Source organism: Passer montanus, unplaced genomic scaffold (assembly GCF_014805655.1).
Source record: "Passer montanus isolate IOZ18808 unplaced genomic scaffold, ASM1480565v1 scaffold21, whole genome shotgun sequence".
Taxonomy (NCBI): domain Eukaryota; kingdom Metazoa; phylum Chordata; class Aves; order Passeriformes; family Passeridae; genus Passer; species Passer montanus.
The window spans coordinates 15309129-15327412 of NW_024366703.1; the positions used below are offsets into that span (position 1 = coordinate 15309129).

General features: G+C 46.6%; 1 protein-coding gene across 1 annotated transcript in view; it reads left to right on the top strand.

Moving 5' to 3' along the window:
- Window positions 1-2142: 2142 nt before the first annotated feature.
- The window catches only part of HTRA1 (HtrA serine peptidase 1), a 32523-nt gene continuing 16381 nt past the window's right edge, over window positions 2143-18284 (top strand). Inside the window, 6 exon segments of the mRNA XM_039709107.1 lie at window positions 2143-2242; window positions 2353-2488; window positions 2690-2745; window positions 2748-3257; window positions 17350-17449; window positions 17800-18004. Of these exon segments, the coding sequence (XP_039565041.1) occupies window positions 2143-2242; window positions 2353-2488; window positions 2690-2745; window positions 2748-3257; window positions 17350-17449; window positions 17800-18004 (1107 nt within the window).

Consider the following 18284-nt stretch of genomic DNA (forward strand, 5'->3'; position numbering starts at 1 on the left):
TTCATATGTGAGATATTTTAATACTAAATTATTCATGTATAACATATATATGAGATATTTTACCTCTGAGACTCTGGAATGTTTTTTTTTTTTTTCAGGTTTTTTTGGCCTTTCTGGTGGTTAATGTGTGCTGGCTCAGGGAACTCTTCTGTGACAGGTGGAGGAGAAATAATTGCAGCCCATCTCAGGTCTAAGGCACTTCTGCACAGATCAAATAGACAATTAACAAATCTGCTTTTCAGTGAGCTAATTTATTAACCTCCCCAAAGACTTAGCTCGGTTATTCTGGAAAGCAAGGCGTTTATATCCAGATTTTATGTACTTACATGACAACTATAAAATTAATATCATAAAATATTATATTTTTAATACTCAATAGAAGATTTACATTATTACCAAAAAGAGTTTGGAGCTGATAGTGCTGGCTGACGTGTTAAAAAAACAATTGTACACCTTTCCTCTCTAGAACAACCACTATCAAAGGTGAAGATAACAAGAAACAACCATCCATGGAGAGAGGATGACAGAACCTGGAGCTTTCCCACTGGGGGTAGCTTTTTCCTGCCTGTGGAGATAAGGCTCCGGTGGCTCCGGGCAGTAAGTTATCTGACCACAGCGATGTGAGAGGAGAGCAGAGAGCTTTTCTGGGCTGGGGAGGATGAAACCCCACAATAATTCACTTATCTTTGAATATTCTGTTCCTGCTTCCAAATAGGAGTTTATGACATCTTTCCTGAATACTTTGTTGGGTTTTTTTTTGTTTGTTTGTTTGTTTTGGTCTGGTTTGGATTTTTTTTTGGGGGGGGTTTTTTTGGTCTTTTTTAAAAATGAGTTTGGATTTGTTTTTTGTTTGGTGGGGGTTGTTTGTTTCTTTCTTTCTTGCTAAAAGCTCATCACCTTTCCTTAAAGACTCATCTTTATTTAAAAAGGGGCAAAGCCCAAACCAAACAAAAAAACCCCCAAGATTATAAAACCACAAAGCCTGTTAAATGTAGTCGATAAGCAGTGGATAATTAATTACTTAGAAACATTTTGCCATTATATCTATCCATATATATATACATGGATATATATATATCCCACATATATGCAGGGGAGTATATGTATGTATACGGACATACAAACATTTAAAATATTTTTAACTTATAAATATTTTCGATCTTTTTCTTAGACTTGTTAATAAAAATATTTTAATATTAAAACAATTTTCTGTAAATTGTTCAATTTTTCTGCTTGGGTCGCTTCTGAAATCGGGGGATTCTCCTGAAATCTCTTTTGCAGAGCACAGAAGTCATTGGAAAACTGCAGATATAAAGAGTTCACACTGGAACTTTAACTGGGAACACTGGAATATACTTGGTTTCCAAGCTTCAGGTACTAACCAACAAGTTTAGTAAGTTTTGCACACAGTTTGGTAAGTTTTTATGGTGTTCCCTGGAACAACTGGAATGCTGGTGCTCGGGACGCTCAAATGGCTTGTTGTTAAACTTTTCCTGGGAGAAAACATTTTGAATTATTTTCTATTATTGTAGTTGCTGACAAGTTCAACTCCTTGGTCGCAGCTCGTCTAACAGTTAACAGCATTTCCTCCTGCCTCATGGGTTGTAAATTTCATTAGCTGCTTGGTTATCGGCGCCTGATAAAGGTACACTGAAATAATTATAGATTGGGATCCAGTTCAAAAGTTTAATCGGCTTGTAATTAAAAAAAAAAAAAAATTGGCTTTGCTTAGTTTCCAGCTCTGTTAAAGCGTTCCCTGTCAGCTTTGGCAGGGATGCCCTGTCCCTCGGAGGGCACCTTGGATGTGCCCGAAGAGCAGATGGCAGAGGCCGCTGTCCCTGGGCTCTGGCCGGTGCCCAGCTGCCGGATAAATGGGATCAGCCTGCCCGAGATGGTGGAAAACTCCTTTTTTTTTTCCCTATTTTTATTCCGGTTGATTAACCTTCTGCTAATTGCTGGTATCCACCTCGCCCTGCTCTGAGCGTGCCGGGGGAAGCGCGGGGCCGAGCAAAGGCTCGGGAGCATCCTTCCTCCCATCCCTCGGGTACCGGCCAGCGCCTCCCGAGCCGGGCATCTCTCGGGAATACCGGAACTCATATCGATTTAAACTGCCCCATATTTGCGTACATTTACACAGAATGGATGTATCGCTTCACCCCTTCCACCACAGCACGGGCCCCGCGCTCCCGCATCCCCTTATCAGCTGGAAGCGTTACCGGCGCTTCCTTTGGGCTGTTTTCCCGTAATTCCTGAGCTGGGGAAGCGTTCACACCCCCCTCCCCTTGTTGGCAGGGGAGCCTTATCAGCCTTTCCCCCGATCTTAATCGCGATTTCGCTGCTTTCACCGCCGAGTTTCTCCGCGGATCTGTGGGGGGGTGGGTATCGCTGTCCCGGGGGGTTGTCGCTATCCCGGGGGGTTGTCGCTATCCCGGGGGAATGTCGCTATCCCGAGGGTGTGTTGCTGTCCCGGGGGAGTCTTGCTGTCCTGGGGGCTGTCGTTATCCCGGGCTCTGTCGCTATCCCGAGGGGCTGTCGCCGTCCCGGGGGGAGGTATCGCTGTCCCGGGGGATTTTGCTATCCCGGGCTCTGTCGTTATCCCGAGAGAGTGTCGCTATCCCGGGGGAGTGTCACTGTCCCGGGGGGAGGTATCGCCGTCCCGGGGGCTGTCGCCGTCCCGGGGGGGCGGTCTGGGGTGTCCCATCCCGGGGGGGCCGTGCCCGCGGTCCCGCCCCGCCCCGCCGCCTCTCCCTTAAATCGCCCGCCCGGCCCCGCCGCTCTCGCCGCTCTCGCCTCTCTCTCCGCCGCGATGCCGCTGCGGGGCTGGACGCTGCTGCTGGCGGCCCTGCTGCCCTCCGCGCTGCCCTCGCTGCTGGCCGCTGCTCCGGCCGCCTGCCCGGAGCGCTGCGATCGCTCCCGCTGCCCGGCGCTGCCCGCGGCGTGTCCCGGCGGGCCGGTGCTGGACGCCTGCGGCTGCTGCCGCGTGTGCGGCGTGGAGGAGGGCGAGGCGTGCGGGGGCGCGGGGCCGCCCTGCGGAGAGGGGCTGCAGTGCGTGCTGCCGCCCGGGGCCGTCCCCGCCTCGGCCACCGTGCGCAAGCGGGCGGCCGCGGGGCGCTGCCAGTGCGCCAGCAGCGAGCCCGTGTGCGGCAGCGATGCGGTCACCTACGCCAGCCACTGCCAGCTGCGGGCCGCCAGCCGCCGCGCAGAGCGCCTCCGGCAGCCGCCCGTCATCGCCATCCAGCGCGGAGCCTGCGGGCAGGGTGAGGATGCGCGGGGGGATGGCCCGGGGGGAAGCGCGGGGGTTCCCCCCAGCATCCTCATGCCCCGTCGGGATGGCCCGGGGCGCGGGGGGAAGCGCGGAGGTTCCCCCCAGCATCCTCATACTGCGGGGGGATGGCCCGGGGCGCGGGGGGAAGCGCGGATGCTCCCCCCAGCATCCTCATGCCGCGTCGGGATGCGGGTCCCCGGGAGGAGCCGGAGACCGGGCTTGGCCGCGGTTCAACCCCGCCGCTCCTCCGGCTCGGCGAGAAACCCGAGCAGGAATGAGGTTTGGCAGCGGCAGGGGGGTGAAAAACCCTGTACCCGGTTTAAACTTATCTCCCACCCCTCCACCGAGGGGCGATGCCCGGCTCGAAACTGGGGGAAACTGGTGCAAACCCTCAGCTGCGGAGCCGGGGCCGGCGGTGCGGCTCCAGCAAAGTTTTGGAGAGAGAACTGGAGCGCGCTGCCGTCCCGGCGCTCTGTCACCGGGAAATGCCCCGGGGAATAAAGCCAGGAATGCAGGAGCCGTTCGGATGTGATGGGGCAAAGGGGTGCGCAGAGCAGGCTGCTGCCTGCCTCGGCCCGGCTTAGCGGATGCGCTCTGATTAATAAAAGAAAAGGGAGAAGGTTGTTAACAGCGTGTTAAGCTCAGCTTAGAGCTTTGCGCTTGTTTTTGTTGAGGTTTTTGGAGGATGGAGATGGACGCCGATAAGTAACAACTCTTGGCGTTTCTCCTTCTGCATTCTTTAGTTGTCAGAGGACTCAGGCCCGATGTAATGTGAGTACTCAGAGTGCAGGAGCGATGCAGATTATTTGTAAACGATGTAAAGAGGCATTGCCGGGTTACGAAAGGGCGGCTGAGCAGTGGAGCGGCTGTGCTGAGCAGCCCGGAGAAGTTTGGTGTGGCAGGAGCGGTGGGAGCAGGATGTGACACAAAGAGGGGCAAAGCCGTGCTGGGATAAGCAGGGGATGATCGTCACAAGATGCAGCCCCTAATGCGGGCTGGATTAAACCCCGTAAGCCGAGGCTCTCTATCCCTTCCAAGCCGTTCGGCACCATTAGGGACTAACATGTACAAATTAGCATGAATTAAGCCTTTATTTCTGAAGCGGGAGTCACTTTTTAGTAAGTCAGCGCTGTTTTAGTGAGGATTAATTCTTTTGGTCTAAGTTGTATCATTTCTAGACTTCCTTTATTTTAAAACACATCTTTTTCTACACTTGGTAATCATCTCCCCAGCATAAAACATTCTGATGTATGGTGGCTGTGTGCTCAGCCTGCAGATCGAGCTCACAGCCTTGGTGCCAACACAATCAATTTTTTGTAGCCCTGGTTGTCCCCTCGGTGTCAGAGCTGTGTTGTGCTCCACGGCACGTTGCTGGCATCTGCTGTCACTGGAGACAATCAAACTTTTCACCCCACAGCTTCCTGATGCCCAGTGTAAGACAATGCCTTGTGAGTTTTATTCTCGATTCATGAAACCAATATTGTTTTCTCAGCCTTTTCTGCTGAGCGTTTGCAGAACTGGGGCTGTGTTTGGGCTGGGAGCAATACGTGCCTCTGGTGGGGGGTACAGAAAATGCACAGAGTCCCTGTCTGGGAAAGCTCTGCTGCTGCAGATCCATCAGGAGCAATTCCAGACAATCATTTTGCCCTGTTGCACCTCTGGAACAAAAAGAAAGTGCTGGAGAAGCCAACCAGTAGCACATGTTTATTTCTGGATGAGAGCAAACATTGCTACCAGCAAAGCTTTTTTTTTCATATGTAGAGAACCTGAAACAAAAAGGGATGGAGAGTAGGCTGTAAATTGATGTTTTGAAAAAGCATTGCCTAATATTTGGCCCCTTAAAGTAATTAATTTTTAATTTTATTTTGAGTTCATCATCAGGAGTGCTTTTTCTACCTAAAGATTGAGTTACCTCTAGCCATTTTTTTCATAGTAACACACTCACATAAATAATTTGGTCAATACAATGCAACAGCCTTGGGAAACAAAGGAATGGGAACAGAGAGAAAGGGTTTGGAAAGCACTTTTTGTTGTTGTCTTTAAACTTCACACTATTGCAGTAGCTGGTCAAGTACAGTGTTGTATATATTGCTTAAAAATAAAGTAAAACTTTCTGTCATTTTCAATTTTCATCTCCTACAGTTCACTCCCAGTGCTGGTTTTTGTCCATCAGTGATTCCAGGGAATCTCTTCAAACACCAGCAGTGTTTCAGAGGATGCAGTAGAGGCAGCAGCAGGTTGCTGTGGGTCTGTGTGCAGAAGGGGGACGATTCCCTGTGCAAAATGAGCCTTAAAAGACCCCAGTCCCTCCCAGGAGTGTCCAGCTGTGCTGTGGCAGCGTGAGCAGTGCCACCTCCTGCTGTCCCCCAGCCCGGGCAGCGTTCCTGAGCTGCAGCTGCCACTAAAGAAATCCCTTTCCATCAGAGCACGAGCTGCCAGAGGGTGTTCAGGCCTGCCGAGCCCGTGCTGCTGCAGCTCTGTGTGTGCTGATACCAAACCCACAGAGAGGTGAATGTGCCCTGGGCAGGAGCTGTGGCTGTGTGGGAGCATCCCTCACCCAGGAGCGAGGGCGCTGCCACGAGACCTCGGTGTTCAGTGGTGAGGTTCAGCACATGGGAGGATGTTTTCTTTTTCTTCTGCAAATATGTTTTTGGTGGCCTTAAATCCCTCCTGCTGACCAAGGGAAAGAGGGCTCAGCACACAACTTAAACCAGGCTTTATTCCCTTCCTCGGTTTTCCCACAAGTGTTGGCAGGCGTTTTGGGACACTGTGCCCTTGTCTCCACGCCGTGCTCCTCACACTGTAAAATGTAAACTAACCTGGATTTGTCCTTTCCTCATCAACCCAAGGAAGGGGAACATTCCTTGTGGTTGCTCTCCATTTCTAACTATTTTCTGCCTGGGTTTGAGCTGGTTTTCTATGTTTTCGTATTTTTATTGGGTTTGCCATGTCTAATGTGGTATCTCGGTGAGCTCAGCAGTCCTCAGCCTGCTGGCATCTGCCACAGGTGGCTCTCCCTTGGGTCCCAGGCGTGCTCACACCATGATGTCACATCTGGGGTTTGATGGGAGCTCTTATGGCTGGGGTTGAGCAGGGCATTACAGCTGGACTGCCTGGGGAGAAGGTAGTGAGGGGTAACTCAGTCTAGAAAGCTGTGTGTCTCTGAGATACAGGCTCTGCTACCCCATCACCTGATTTCACAGCTCTACAGACAGCAAGGGGGAAGCAAAAAAAAAAAAATCACTCAGTTTCTTGCAAAGTGGCCGACTTTGTGTTTTGAAATGCACCAGGCATCCAAATGTCTCAGTGTCATTACCTGCCAGGAGAAAAGGAGCTCTGTGGTCAACAGCCCATTTGTCATGAGCTGAGTCCTTCCAGAGCAGCCTGAGAGTGAGGATGGGCAGCAGAGGGACCTGCCTGCATTCCTGTGCCTGGCAGAGTGATGGCTGGCAGTGCTGAGCCTGGCAGGAAGGAATAACCAGGGAAACTCAGCTGGGAAATCTGCTGGGAAGGTTGGGAACTGGGCCAGAGATTTATCAAGAGGGAAGCTGGTACTGTTGTTATGAACAAGGCTTTCAGCTGCTTCCCTGAAGATAATAACAGGCACATGGTGGTGGTTTTATTATTGTTATTTGTGTGCTGAAGAAGTGTTGGGAGGCTCTGGCAGGTTACTTGGCACGTGCCAGCTCTATTAAAGATGACCCAGGAGCACCAGGTTTTTAGGGTCTGAGTGCACCAATGAGCATTCCAGTGCTGCTAAATGTCATCTCTTCCCTCAGCTGCTCTTTGGGTGGTCTGAACATCACTCTTTTCCAACTTTTCCTCAAGTCTATTTTACTGCAGCAGGAGAAGGGAGGGAGGGAGGGAATGAAGAGGCAGCTGAAGGCAATGGAAATAAATAGCAACATATTTCCAGAAGAGAACCAATTCCCAAGTGTGGGATAAAGAAGCTTTTCCAAAGCCAAGTATTCAGCTTGGAGAGGAGGCAACTGTAAGAAGTGGTTTGTCAGAAGCAGCTCACCTTTTCTCCTCGCCACATCCAGATTTCCTTCCCGAGGAGCAGGCAGTAATTTCGCAGTCTCCAAACTTCAAACAGTCAAGTCTGTAAATGCAGATTTGGAACAAGGAAAGATTCAATCCTTTCATCTTCTGGGCTTTGAAATTTAAAGGTACCTGTGGACTGGGCAGGAATACTTGAGGCCATGAGTAAGCAGCAGGAGTGTTGTTAGGATGTGAGGGAGGCAGCAGATCCTGAGCAGCTCTCGGGCTCTGCCGTCCAAGAAATAGGAGAAGCTGGAAAATATTTTTCAAATGTGAATTTACATGTGCTTGGAGTGAAAGAAAGCAACGTCAGAAATAGAAACTGGGGTACTGTGGAACTGTATTGTAAATGCAGCCATTCCTCACTCCCAGGAGCTGCTGGGGCCTCTAGGATCCCTGGCTGCACTTGGCACTGAGTCCCACTGCCTTTGCAACTGGGCCCAAGTGAATACCTGACATTATTTTGGAGGCTGTGTTCAGGATGTAGAATAAAAGACTTTATTTTGCCTTCTGAATTAAGGTCATTGTGATTCCCAAAGTGGTTGTCCTGCTTCAAAGAGAGGAATATAACTAAAAAATAAAACCCTCCACTCCCTTATATCAAAGGGCTATAAAATAATTGATCTTATACTAATGGATATTGACCTTATATCTGTAGGTAACAGGAAAGTTATGACATCTTAAGCTTGTGAGAGAGGACACAGGGAATGGTTATTTTAAAGTTCAATAAACTGAGAAGATCTTTGCTACCACATTTTAGCAACTGGAGGCGAATTATGCAGGCAGAGCAGAGCAGCTCTTTAATTTCTGGGTTAATATCAGGCACCCTGGTGCACTGATAAGGGGAAGCACAAGGTTGGAGGTCAGCTGGGTTGTGCAATTTGCTACAAGTGCTCTGCCAGGAGCTTGTTTCTGGAGGAAAAAAGTGGGAAAACAAAGCAAATATGTGTTTCATGTGTGAGCAGATGCATTTTCCTCTGCCTTTCCTGCAGGCTGGCACCAGGTTGGTACCTGGCCCTGTCACTGCAAGCAGTGCCATTAGAACTCTGTGGTATTGGTTAACCAAACCTCATTCTTGTCTCTGTCACTTTTTCCCCATCAGGGTTTCTCAGTCTTTCCATCTCATCACTGTTGTAAAGCCTTTTTTTGGTGAGACACGGGAGAGGGATGTGCAGTGAATAATTCCTGCATCCCCTTTTGCAGAACTGCTAGAAATCCCAGTGAGACCGAGCTGTGGTGCTTCAGATGTTTCTGGTAGCACTGGGATTTTTGTTGCCAGACAACTGATGGATAAAATAATGCTTAGTAAATCTGGTAACCATGCACAGAAGTTACCCGGTGGCCTAAAATTTGAAATATTTTCTGTAGCAGAGGGTAACATGAGGAGGAGCTCTCAATATTTTTCCAGAGGCCGCTGTCATTGCCCCATGCCACAGATAGTGAATCTAGGGCAGGGAAAGATAAAGAGCTTTGCTCAAGGTCAGCCAGCAGCAGGGCTGAGAGCAAACTGAGCTTTCAGGAGTCCCTGCTCAGTTTTCTGCACCTTGCCAGCACTGCTGCTCCATTTTCCATTACTTTTCTTTTCCATTACTCTATTTCTCAAACTTTCAGGCTGCAGTTTTGGCTTTGCCCTGCTAAGAGCATCGATGATCTGTCGATCTGCATCCGCAGAAAGCCCTCTTAGAGGAGGGAAGGAGTGGGTGGCCCAAGCACTAGGAAGGAAGAAAAACCCAAACAAGTCTCTCCCCTCCCAGCATCCCACCCCCAAAATAAACACAACACCCCAGGAATCTCATGCTTCAACGTTTGTGGTGGTAAAAGGATGATTCACTCCTTTTTCCAGGACGGCACAGGCACTGTTTGGAGTGTCTGCCCTTTCTCTACCTCTGTGTAGACCTCAATCTATGAAGGTAAAGCTTGGCTAACCCTTGGGGGTTTTTTTGTATTCACACACTGAAAGTTTGCAAGCAGAAGCCACTTGTAAATATGAAAAATACTCAGATGGTCCATAAAATAAAGCAGGACAGGTGTGGGGATAAGAATATCAATATTTAAATAGCTGCTGATGATAGGAGAGCAGTGAATATAATAATTAGGACTCTAAATATCTTTGAAAAATGCATATTTGAGAGGGTGAAATTGAGACCTGCTGTCCTTTAAACCTTTCATGAGGACTGCAGGAGCAGCAGGGCTGTGTGATACTGGCTGCCTCACCAGTGGCAGTGCCAGCCCCTTACTGCAGCTCTCCTGGTAGGGTGGCAGAAGGAACATCCACATCTGTCCACGTTCATTTCCCAGCCACTCACTGATTTCTGATGTCCACATTCAAACAAATCTGGGTGGTCTTGGAGTGATTCTTGAGACAGATGTAGAAAACGCTGCCAAAGGCTGACAGATTTTTCAGGCTATTGAGGCTTTGCAATGCAATTATGCTGGGTTCATGTATTGTACAATTAAAGCACCCCAGAGTAGGAGTGATGTCTGTTTTATTACTGTTCTGAGGGGTTTATATCTATTTTTCCTATAGATTTGATCCTTATTTGTATCAACTCCATGTCATCCCTAAGTCCTGCCACAGAGAAGTGGTGAAATCAATGCCTTCTCCAGCTGCAGAAAAGCAGCATCTTAGGAAGCTTTTTATAGGCTTTCCCCTTAAGAGGTTTTTTTTAGGCCAGAGAGACGTTTAAGAAGCATGAAAACAAGAACTTGTTTTTATTCCCTGGTGTCCTCATACCAGGGTTCCTGGAAATTGAAGCTAAGTCTCTCTCAAGCAGGGATTTCTTCTGAAGATGCAGTGTGAAAGTTTCTCACATACTTAAAATGAGATCTTAATGGGTTTATAATTTCAAGAGGAACTCTAAAGATCAGGCAGCTGCTGGTTACATGTGGGATACAGGAATTACCACGTCCTTGGTACTTAATTTTTGGGAGTTTTGAGGTTATTTTGCTGGTTCTCTGCCTGTAGTGAGTTGGAGCTGGGAGGTAAAGCAGGGTGATGACCCAACTTGGAAGGGACACAAACTGAGCAGGGCTGAAAAAAAGGAGAGGAGAAATTATTCCTGACTCATCTGTTGTATTTTCAGCCTTCTGCAGAGAAGAGAATTGTCTGCTTTAACCTGTTGGCTGAAATACTCTGTTCCTCTGTCTGCAGGAAACGAGGCAGACTCTTTTCCATAACTACCTGACTTACATTTATTAATGTAAGTAATGTGCTTCCAGCTCAGACAGTGCTGCTGCAATGTTTTTTAATTATATTTTTGAGCTCAGCACTCTTTGCCCTTGTCCTGAATTGTTCTTCACCTTTATTCCGTGTGTCTGAGCATCTCCCTGCTCCTGCTGCCTGTGCAGGGCACTGCTGGCACGGCCACCAGAGCTCTGTGCCTTTGTCAGAGGGCTTCTGGCTCCCAATTAATTTGTCATCCTGGCCAAGCCCCCCTCAGCACTGGATGAATATGGCAATGCTGATGCAGGAACAGCATGTTCCTGCCCCTAGGGCTGCACTTTTCCTTTCCTTTCCTTTCCTTTTCCTTTCCCCTTTCCTTTCTCTTTTTCCTTTCCCTTACCTCTTTCCTTTCCTTTTTCCTTTCCTTCCCAGGGCTGTTTGTTTATGCCCAAGCTGGGTTTCCTCCCACCTCACCGCTGCTGTTTACAGAAGGAATTGCAGTTTCCTGTTGTTTCAGATGGAGCTGTCGCTCCTCTCTGGATTCCTGCCTGACACCCAGTTGCTTTTGAGCCTCATCTAGCTCAAAAGTCTGATGGTTTTTGTTCCTTGCTGCTATAACTGTGAGTCTGTTTTGCACTCAAGCCAGTGCACTTGGTTTATAAAGGAATTTCTGGCATTCCTGAGAGTTTTTATATACATATTTTCTCCCTGTGAGGTTCTGCAAGGGTTGCTAAGGCCTGAGATTGTTCCAATCAGATAAAATAGGGTTATGCCCATTTTAGAGCTAAATCGAAGACACTAAAGCACAAATTGCTTTTTACAAGTTGCATGGAGAGTGAGTAACACAGCCTGGACCAAGATGCACCTTCCAATCCTGTGCAATCTCTGCAGAGCCTTCCAATCCAATCCAATTCAGCAGCTGAGCTGTAACAAAGGTGTTCTGCATCTGGTTAACTTCCCACTTACTCTGCTTGTAGATAAGTGGTAGGAAAAGTTCCTCTTTGGCTAAATATGAAAGTGTAAATCTGAAATTATGTAGGAACTTCCTAGAAGAAAGCTGTGGGCATGTTAGATAAGGAATTTGCCCACTGACCATTTTCAGTGGCAAGAACATCCTGAACAGCCTTGGTACTGGATGCCAAAGAGCTCTGATTCCCACTAAGAAAGAAACTGGACTAAAGAGGTTGGACAAAAGTTTTCTGAAGGCTTTGCTTTGCCATTTCATTATCTTCAGATACTTTTTGTTGCTTGCTGTTTTATAAATACACAAGAACTATTTATGTTATTCTCTCCATATAACTTGACCATTCTTACTATCATGGAGTGGTCTGGCTTGGAAGGGACCTTAAAGCTCATCCCATTCCCCCCTGCCATGGTCAGGAACACCTCCCACTGTCCCAGGATGCTCCAAGCCCCGCTCAGCCTGGCCTTGGACACTGCCAGGGATGGGACATCAGATATTCTTGTAACATTCTTGTGTTTTTACTTATTCCTACAACTGGATCCTCAATACCTTTCCCTTCCACGATCTTCTCAGGGCCAGTAGTGAATGAGTAGAATATCAATTAAAACATGAAACTTTTTCACCTTTATTTTGTTACTCAAATGTTCTTTTGTTCTATGAGCGACCACACATTGGTCTGAAATCTGTCCTGTTATCATTAATTTGGGAGCTGTTCTGTTCTATGAACTTGTGTAGATTCCTTTTATTTTGTTTAGCTTGGCAGATCTTTGGGGTTTGTTTAAAATCAGTGATTAAAATGAATGAGTTTCTGCTTTTGGATTAGCAGGGAAAATACAAAGTCCTTGCTGAAGACTGCCAAGAAGGAATTGATCATCTAAATATTATGGTGATGAAAATGGACTTCAGTTTCCCATTGCACGTGTGCATTTATGCCAAATAGCAATTTCACTTAAAATCCTCACTTTAATCTTGCAGTGGTTCTTGCTGCAGGAAATATTTTAAGTGAAGACCAGATTTGTGCAGTTTACTGTTTGGAGAGATTTCAAGCGTTTTCTTCTACCATTATTTATGGCTATGAAAGTATTTCTGCTTTTAGGGACGTCACAGTAATGCAGACTTTCCTCCCAGAAATCTGTGAGGTGTCTTGAGTTTCTGCATGGATTGTACAGGGGGAAAAATAACTGATGCAATACCATCTGTATTAACAAGGTGCTGTGGTTTAGACCTCTCAAAATTCCCTCCAATGACCTAAGAGCTGCTCTTGAGCAAATTGCCTGTGACACGTCGAGTGTTGTTCCTTATTTTCTTAGTGTTTTCATTGCGTAATACCCTTTTTTTTGTGAATTACACAACTTATCCTTGAATAGGAAGTGGAATATTTAGGCTTGCAGCTTTCTGTAATTTAAAAAAAGAAAGTGTGGCAGCAGATTCCCACACTTTTTCCTTGTCTCTCTCCAGCAGGGCTTGCTGATCCCCGTTTGCAGTGAGCTGAGCACCTTTGCTGGAGTTTTTTTGTCTCCATAGTCAGAGGTTTGGAGGTTTTTATGGCATGAATGGAAGTTTGTACAAACACCAGAGGCTGGATTTTTATTTGGGAGGGTGGAAGTTCTCCAAGCAAAACTTGGTTTGTGGTTTGTGTCAGTAGTCACCGGTTCTGGCAGCCCAGAGGATTCGTGAGTGCTGCAGCTCTTTTGGTTTCGCTCTGCAGAGAATCCCAAGCCCAAGCCATGCTTTCAAACCCTTGTGTGTGTCTAAACAAGTGGTGAGTGCAGGAGGAAATAATTTCACCTATTTTCAGCAGCCTGGGGAGTTTAACATCTTTAGTTATCCCAGAGGCTGCAGCTCTTCAGTGAGGGTGGCACAGAGAGCTGCTGGGATGTGCCTTTTATCCCCTTTCACTGTGTCTAAGACAAAAAGTCCCATTAAATTGGATAATTACTTTGCTCCTCCCTTCAGTCAGTGGGAAGGAGAGCTGAACCCCCTTTTTGAAAAGGGGAAAAGGGGTGAAAACTGGCTGGGGAAAAGCCCCGTGTCTGACTGAGATGTGCCCAAAGCTTTGTTTGAAGACCTGCTCTCTTCTCTATGCCAAGAGCAGCCCTTCCAGAGCAGCAGACAGCTCTCCCAGCAGAAGGGGAGAGGTTACTTTGGTGAGATTTCTATCTCCAAAAGCATCTCTTCAGTTCAGCTCAAAATAACCACCAAAAGCAGCATGTGAGAGCTGTGAGCATCATTGCATCGATGCCACTTTGAGTAATGACCTAACCAGAACCCAGATCTTAATTTGCTTTTTGGCTCCTCTTCATGAAACCAAATTACTTCAGTTGTTTACAGCTGGGTGTGCTTTTTTTCATGGCTTGGTACTCTGTCTTGCTCTCCTAGCAGTCTGTTTACTGATTATTAGCCCTGTTAATGCCAGTTGGCAGAGATTTGCCTTCTCATTTCAGGGCTGGCAGCCAGCACACCTTTGAAGTCCTTGAAGAATTAGTTGCCTTGGGAGTTTTTCATGCTATAACCTATTTGTATTTTGGGTGATTTTTTTTTTTTGTCATTAACTAAATTCACAACAATCATCTTTATAATGTAATTAATAAAGGTTTCTTAGGCGTGCTCGTGGGCATTTAGGGCATTGTGCAATAGTTCAATGAAAACATTACAAAACACAATAATCACAGCATATAAATAGAAAGAGGAGCAGTCTGGGAAGATTTGAACATCAGAGCCTGAAGGTATTTAGGAACTAGAACTTTATTCAAGCCCAGCTTTCAATGATTTAGAAGCAAACCAAAACAACACCACCTCCACAAAAAAAAATCCCCCCCCTCCCCAAAACCAAAACCAAAACCATATATTTGCTACTAAAAGGCCCTGAGCTATGAGCACAGCTGGAAAATAGATGTGTCAGAGAGAAGAGGAAAGTATACCTGGTGAAGTTCTCAGTTTCACTGCTGTCTTCTGCAGTGGCTGGAAACTGCCCTGTGGTGGTTGAGGAATGAGCACCTGCCCATATTAAATTTGTAATGTTGGTGTTTTTAAGCTTCCATGTGCCTAGGTTCAAATGTTAAGTAAAATTTCACACAGAGGTGGTTTCTTGTAGGAAAGATCTGTGCAGCTCAGTAATCCCAAAGAGAAATCAGCTTTTTTTCCCCCCTACAATATTCTTTATCTCAGTGATAAAATAATTTTCAATGCATCAATACTTTTACTACAGCCTTCAGATTTCACGTTGATGATAAAGACCAGTTTACAGGAATTTTAACATTTAACACGCATCGATGAATCCATCAAGATCAGTGCTTTGACTGTTGTTTTTTTGCTTTAAAAGGTATGTTTTCCATTTAAATGGGCAGTGGTTCAAGAGCAGTTGCAAAACTGTGTTACACAATGCAGGAATTCCTAATACATAAGCAATAGGCAGGCGTGGCCAGCTGCTGGGAGCTTTTTGGGTCAGTATGCCATGAATTAGTATTTATTATCTAACTTTTTCAAAAGTAGGAAATTCTGAACTTTTTTTTTCGCTCTGCAGTTTAGTTTGGGACTGCATGAGGGGGTGGATCATGGACAAAATACTACTGGCCTCTGAAATCCTGGCTTTTGTAGGCTCCAGTTCCAAGGGAAGGCAGCTCTGAGGTGAGGTATTAGCAGTCTCACCATGTACAGCCTGGGCATCCTTTTTTCTTCTTCAATAGCTAAAAGCAAAAAAGATTGAAAGCATGAAAAAAAGCTGTGCTTTGCCTGTGTAGTTCCTTCATCCGTGGAGGTTTTGTTTTTTTCCCAAGGGCAGGATGTGACCTTTGGATGTCTACAGCATTGCAGCTGAGATGAAATCATTTTATAAGCACTGATCAAAAAGCATATCCATGGCTGCAGCAGTGCCCTGTGGAGTTTTAGCCCAGCACCACGTTAATCCCATCTGATAATCTGTCCAAGCACCTATTTAATGCAAGTGGATAATTCCAAACTGCGTTTCCTATTGTAGCAGTCTCCCAAAACTCTCCTTGTTATAATTGTCAGCTTTACAGCAATGACATGACTCGTTTGATATGGAATATTTCTGGAAGGGAATATAAATCGTTTGGTAAATTGATATTTCTCAATCAGCAAGCCCTGTGGGGTGAAAGCCCAAGGGCAACAGCTCCTGTGTAAATCAGAAAGCACTGAATACTCTTAAAGAAAACTGAGGTGAGGAGAAAAGTTTCCTGATCGATGTTGCTGCTCCCTAAAGCAGATAAACATTTCTGAAACTGCACAGCGGATTTTGTGGTTACTGCTGTGGCTGCTGCTTGTGACTGGCTGCACTTAAAAGCCCCTGGGATGTCTCGCAGGGTATAAATAAGAAAAAAACCTATTCTTGAGTGACAGATGGTGTTAGGGTGGAGCATGCAGCCCTCTCCTGAGGGACAGCGTGTGCTGTTGGCACTGGGAAGTCACCTGGAACGTGTTCACTCCTGAATCAAAGCAGTGTCTGGTTAGTGTTAAAAGCAGGGGCATCTCGTTCCCAAATCATTATTGCCTCCAGTGTGCACTTGAAGATTTGCACGGTTTTCCTCTCTGGTTTTTCCAATAGCAAAGGGCATTCGGGGTTTTGGTATTGGGATGGTTTTATGGGATAGTCCTGCTATGATTCTGCAAATAAATCGTCCTCTTACACCGTCAAAGGCACTTACAGCATCCACAAGCTGCTTATTGCTTTAATCTCTGCATGGATTTAGAAGCCAAATGGCAAAGATGGATGGGAGCAGCACAACCCATTAATACTCCTCTGAAAGTCTGTTACAGGCTTGGCTTGTGCCTGTATAACAGGAGATGGATGCACCAGATAAAACTGAAATGAAAACAAAGGGTGTTTCTCTCCTCTGGAGGAATACAAAATAACCCAATGTTCTAAAAAGCAATGTTTTGCCCCTGAACGGCTTGAGAAGGAGAAGCTATATCAGAATTGTGAGTTTTTCCCAGAAATGTTTAAACTTCTCTTGGTGCAGACAGGTTTTCTGTTGGCCACAATGGGCGTTGGGTGTTCAGTGGCTTTTGAAAACCCCACTGGCCCCTGCTGAGGGAGCTCTTGTGGCAGCACTGCCCAGGAATGCAGAGCTTTGTGGTGCCATTGTGCTGTCACATCCATTTGATAGCCCTGGGGGTGGCTCAGTGGCTCCACAGCAGGGTGGGATCCACCCCTCCGTGGAGCTGATGGACCTCGGGATGCAGGGGTGGGAAGGATGCAGGGGTGGGAAGGATGCCTTGAGTGGGGCTGGGTGAGTGTGTGGAAGGCTCTCCCACATGTAGGTGCCAGGCAGGGGCTGCTGGGCCAGGCTGTGTGGGGACACTGGTGGGAAAGGAAGCCCAGCTTTGTACCCAAGTTAAACTTTCTCAGCAGCTGCTGAGGGCTCGCTCTGGGGCCAGGACCTCTTGTGTCCTCAGCATTTTACAAAAGCAGCAGCCTGAGACTTCAAAACCCTCCAAGAAGGCGTATTTTGGCAGAGGAACAGAGCTGGTTTGTTTAATCTGGGAAGACCATGCAGGCTAAGTAGACCATCCAGAAAAGGAGGGCAGCGATGGAGGCATCTGAGTACAGAATGCCTTTGACGAAGGGAGAGTGGGCGGTGCAGACAGGGAATAAACCCTGAGCTCCTCCTGTGCCCCATCCCTGGGCTCCACAGTGGGGTGAGCCCACGCTGCCCCATGGCCCAGAGGGGTGCACTCCACACCAGGAGCTTTCGTGGGTCATTTTCCCTAAGGAGAAAGCACTCCACCTCTGTGCAGAGAAGCAGGGAGGAAATCTGGGGCCAAGGGTCGTGCTGCAGATGACTTTTAAGGAAGGGAAAGATACCCACTCAGAGCTTTTTTTAATTCAGGTGTTTTGCAATGACCCTCCTGCAGTCACTTGAAGAACTCATGACACGTCCTCTGTTTCTATTTCAGGCCAAGAACATCCGAACAGCCTGAGGCACAAATACAACTTTATTGCAGATGTGGTGGAGAAGATCGCTCCTGCTGTGGTCCACATTGAATTATTTCGCAAGTAAACAAGATGCCCAGTCTTGGTTTTTTGTTTTTTTGTTTTTAATTTTTAATTTAATTCTTGAAAACAGCTGCCAGTGTGACAGAAATGTTGATTGATGGTATGAAATAGCAAAGAGGTTTTGAGGTAATAAATATTTGTCATGCTTAAGAATTAAGAATAATTTAAGAGCCATGGAAAAATAATTAGCTAAAGTAATGGATGTGCTTTATCTTCTTAATGAGAGTAACAAGAGATATCTTAAAACATTAAGAACTCACCAAACTCCTTTTGGCTGTGTGTTATTTGGAATGATTTGTGACCTTTCATCTTTTTGCAGCAATAAACGTTTTATTTCCCTTGTCTTTTAGACTTCCTTTTTCCAAGAGGGAAGTTCCTGTTGCCAGTGGCTCAGGGTTCATTGTCTCTGAGGATGGGCTGATAGTCACCAACGCCCATGTGGTCACCAACAAGAACAGGGTGAAGGTGGAGCTGAAGAATGGGGAGACTTACGAAGCCAAAATTAAAGATGTTGATGAAAAATCAGACATTGCACTAATTAAAATAGATTCTCAGGTGAGTTGTTAAACAAGACACGTTTTGTTCCTCTAATTGAATGTCCTCCTTTCCAAAAACTGTCGCTGATTTTCAGGTTTGAAGGAAAAACAAGTTGTTTGTTGGGCTGGGTTGTTGAGAATATATGAACTAGGTGGATACATGTTTTTAGAAGCCAAGTTTGTGGGTGGCAGTGGTAATTTTGTCACCTCTCAGTGCAGTGAAAGTCTTACATAGCACTTTTTTATGCATCCTCAAAATAAAAAACAACACCCCAGTTTGCTGGCTGGTTTGCACACAC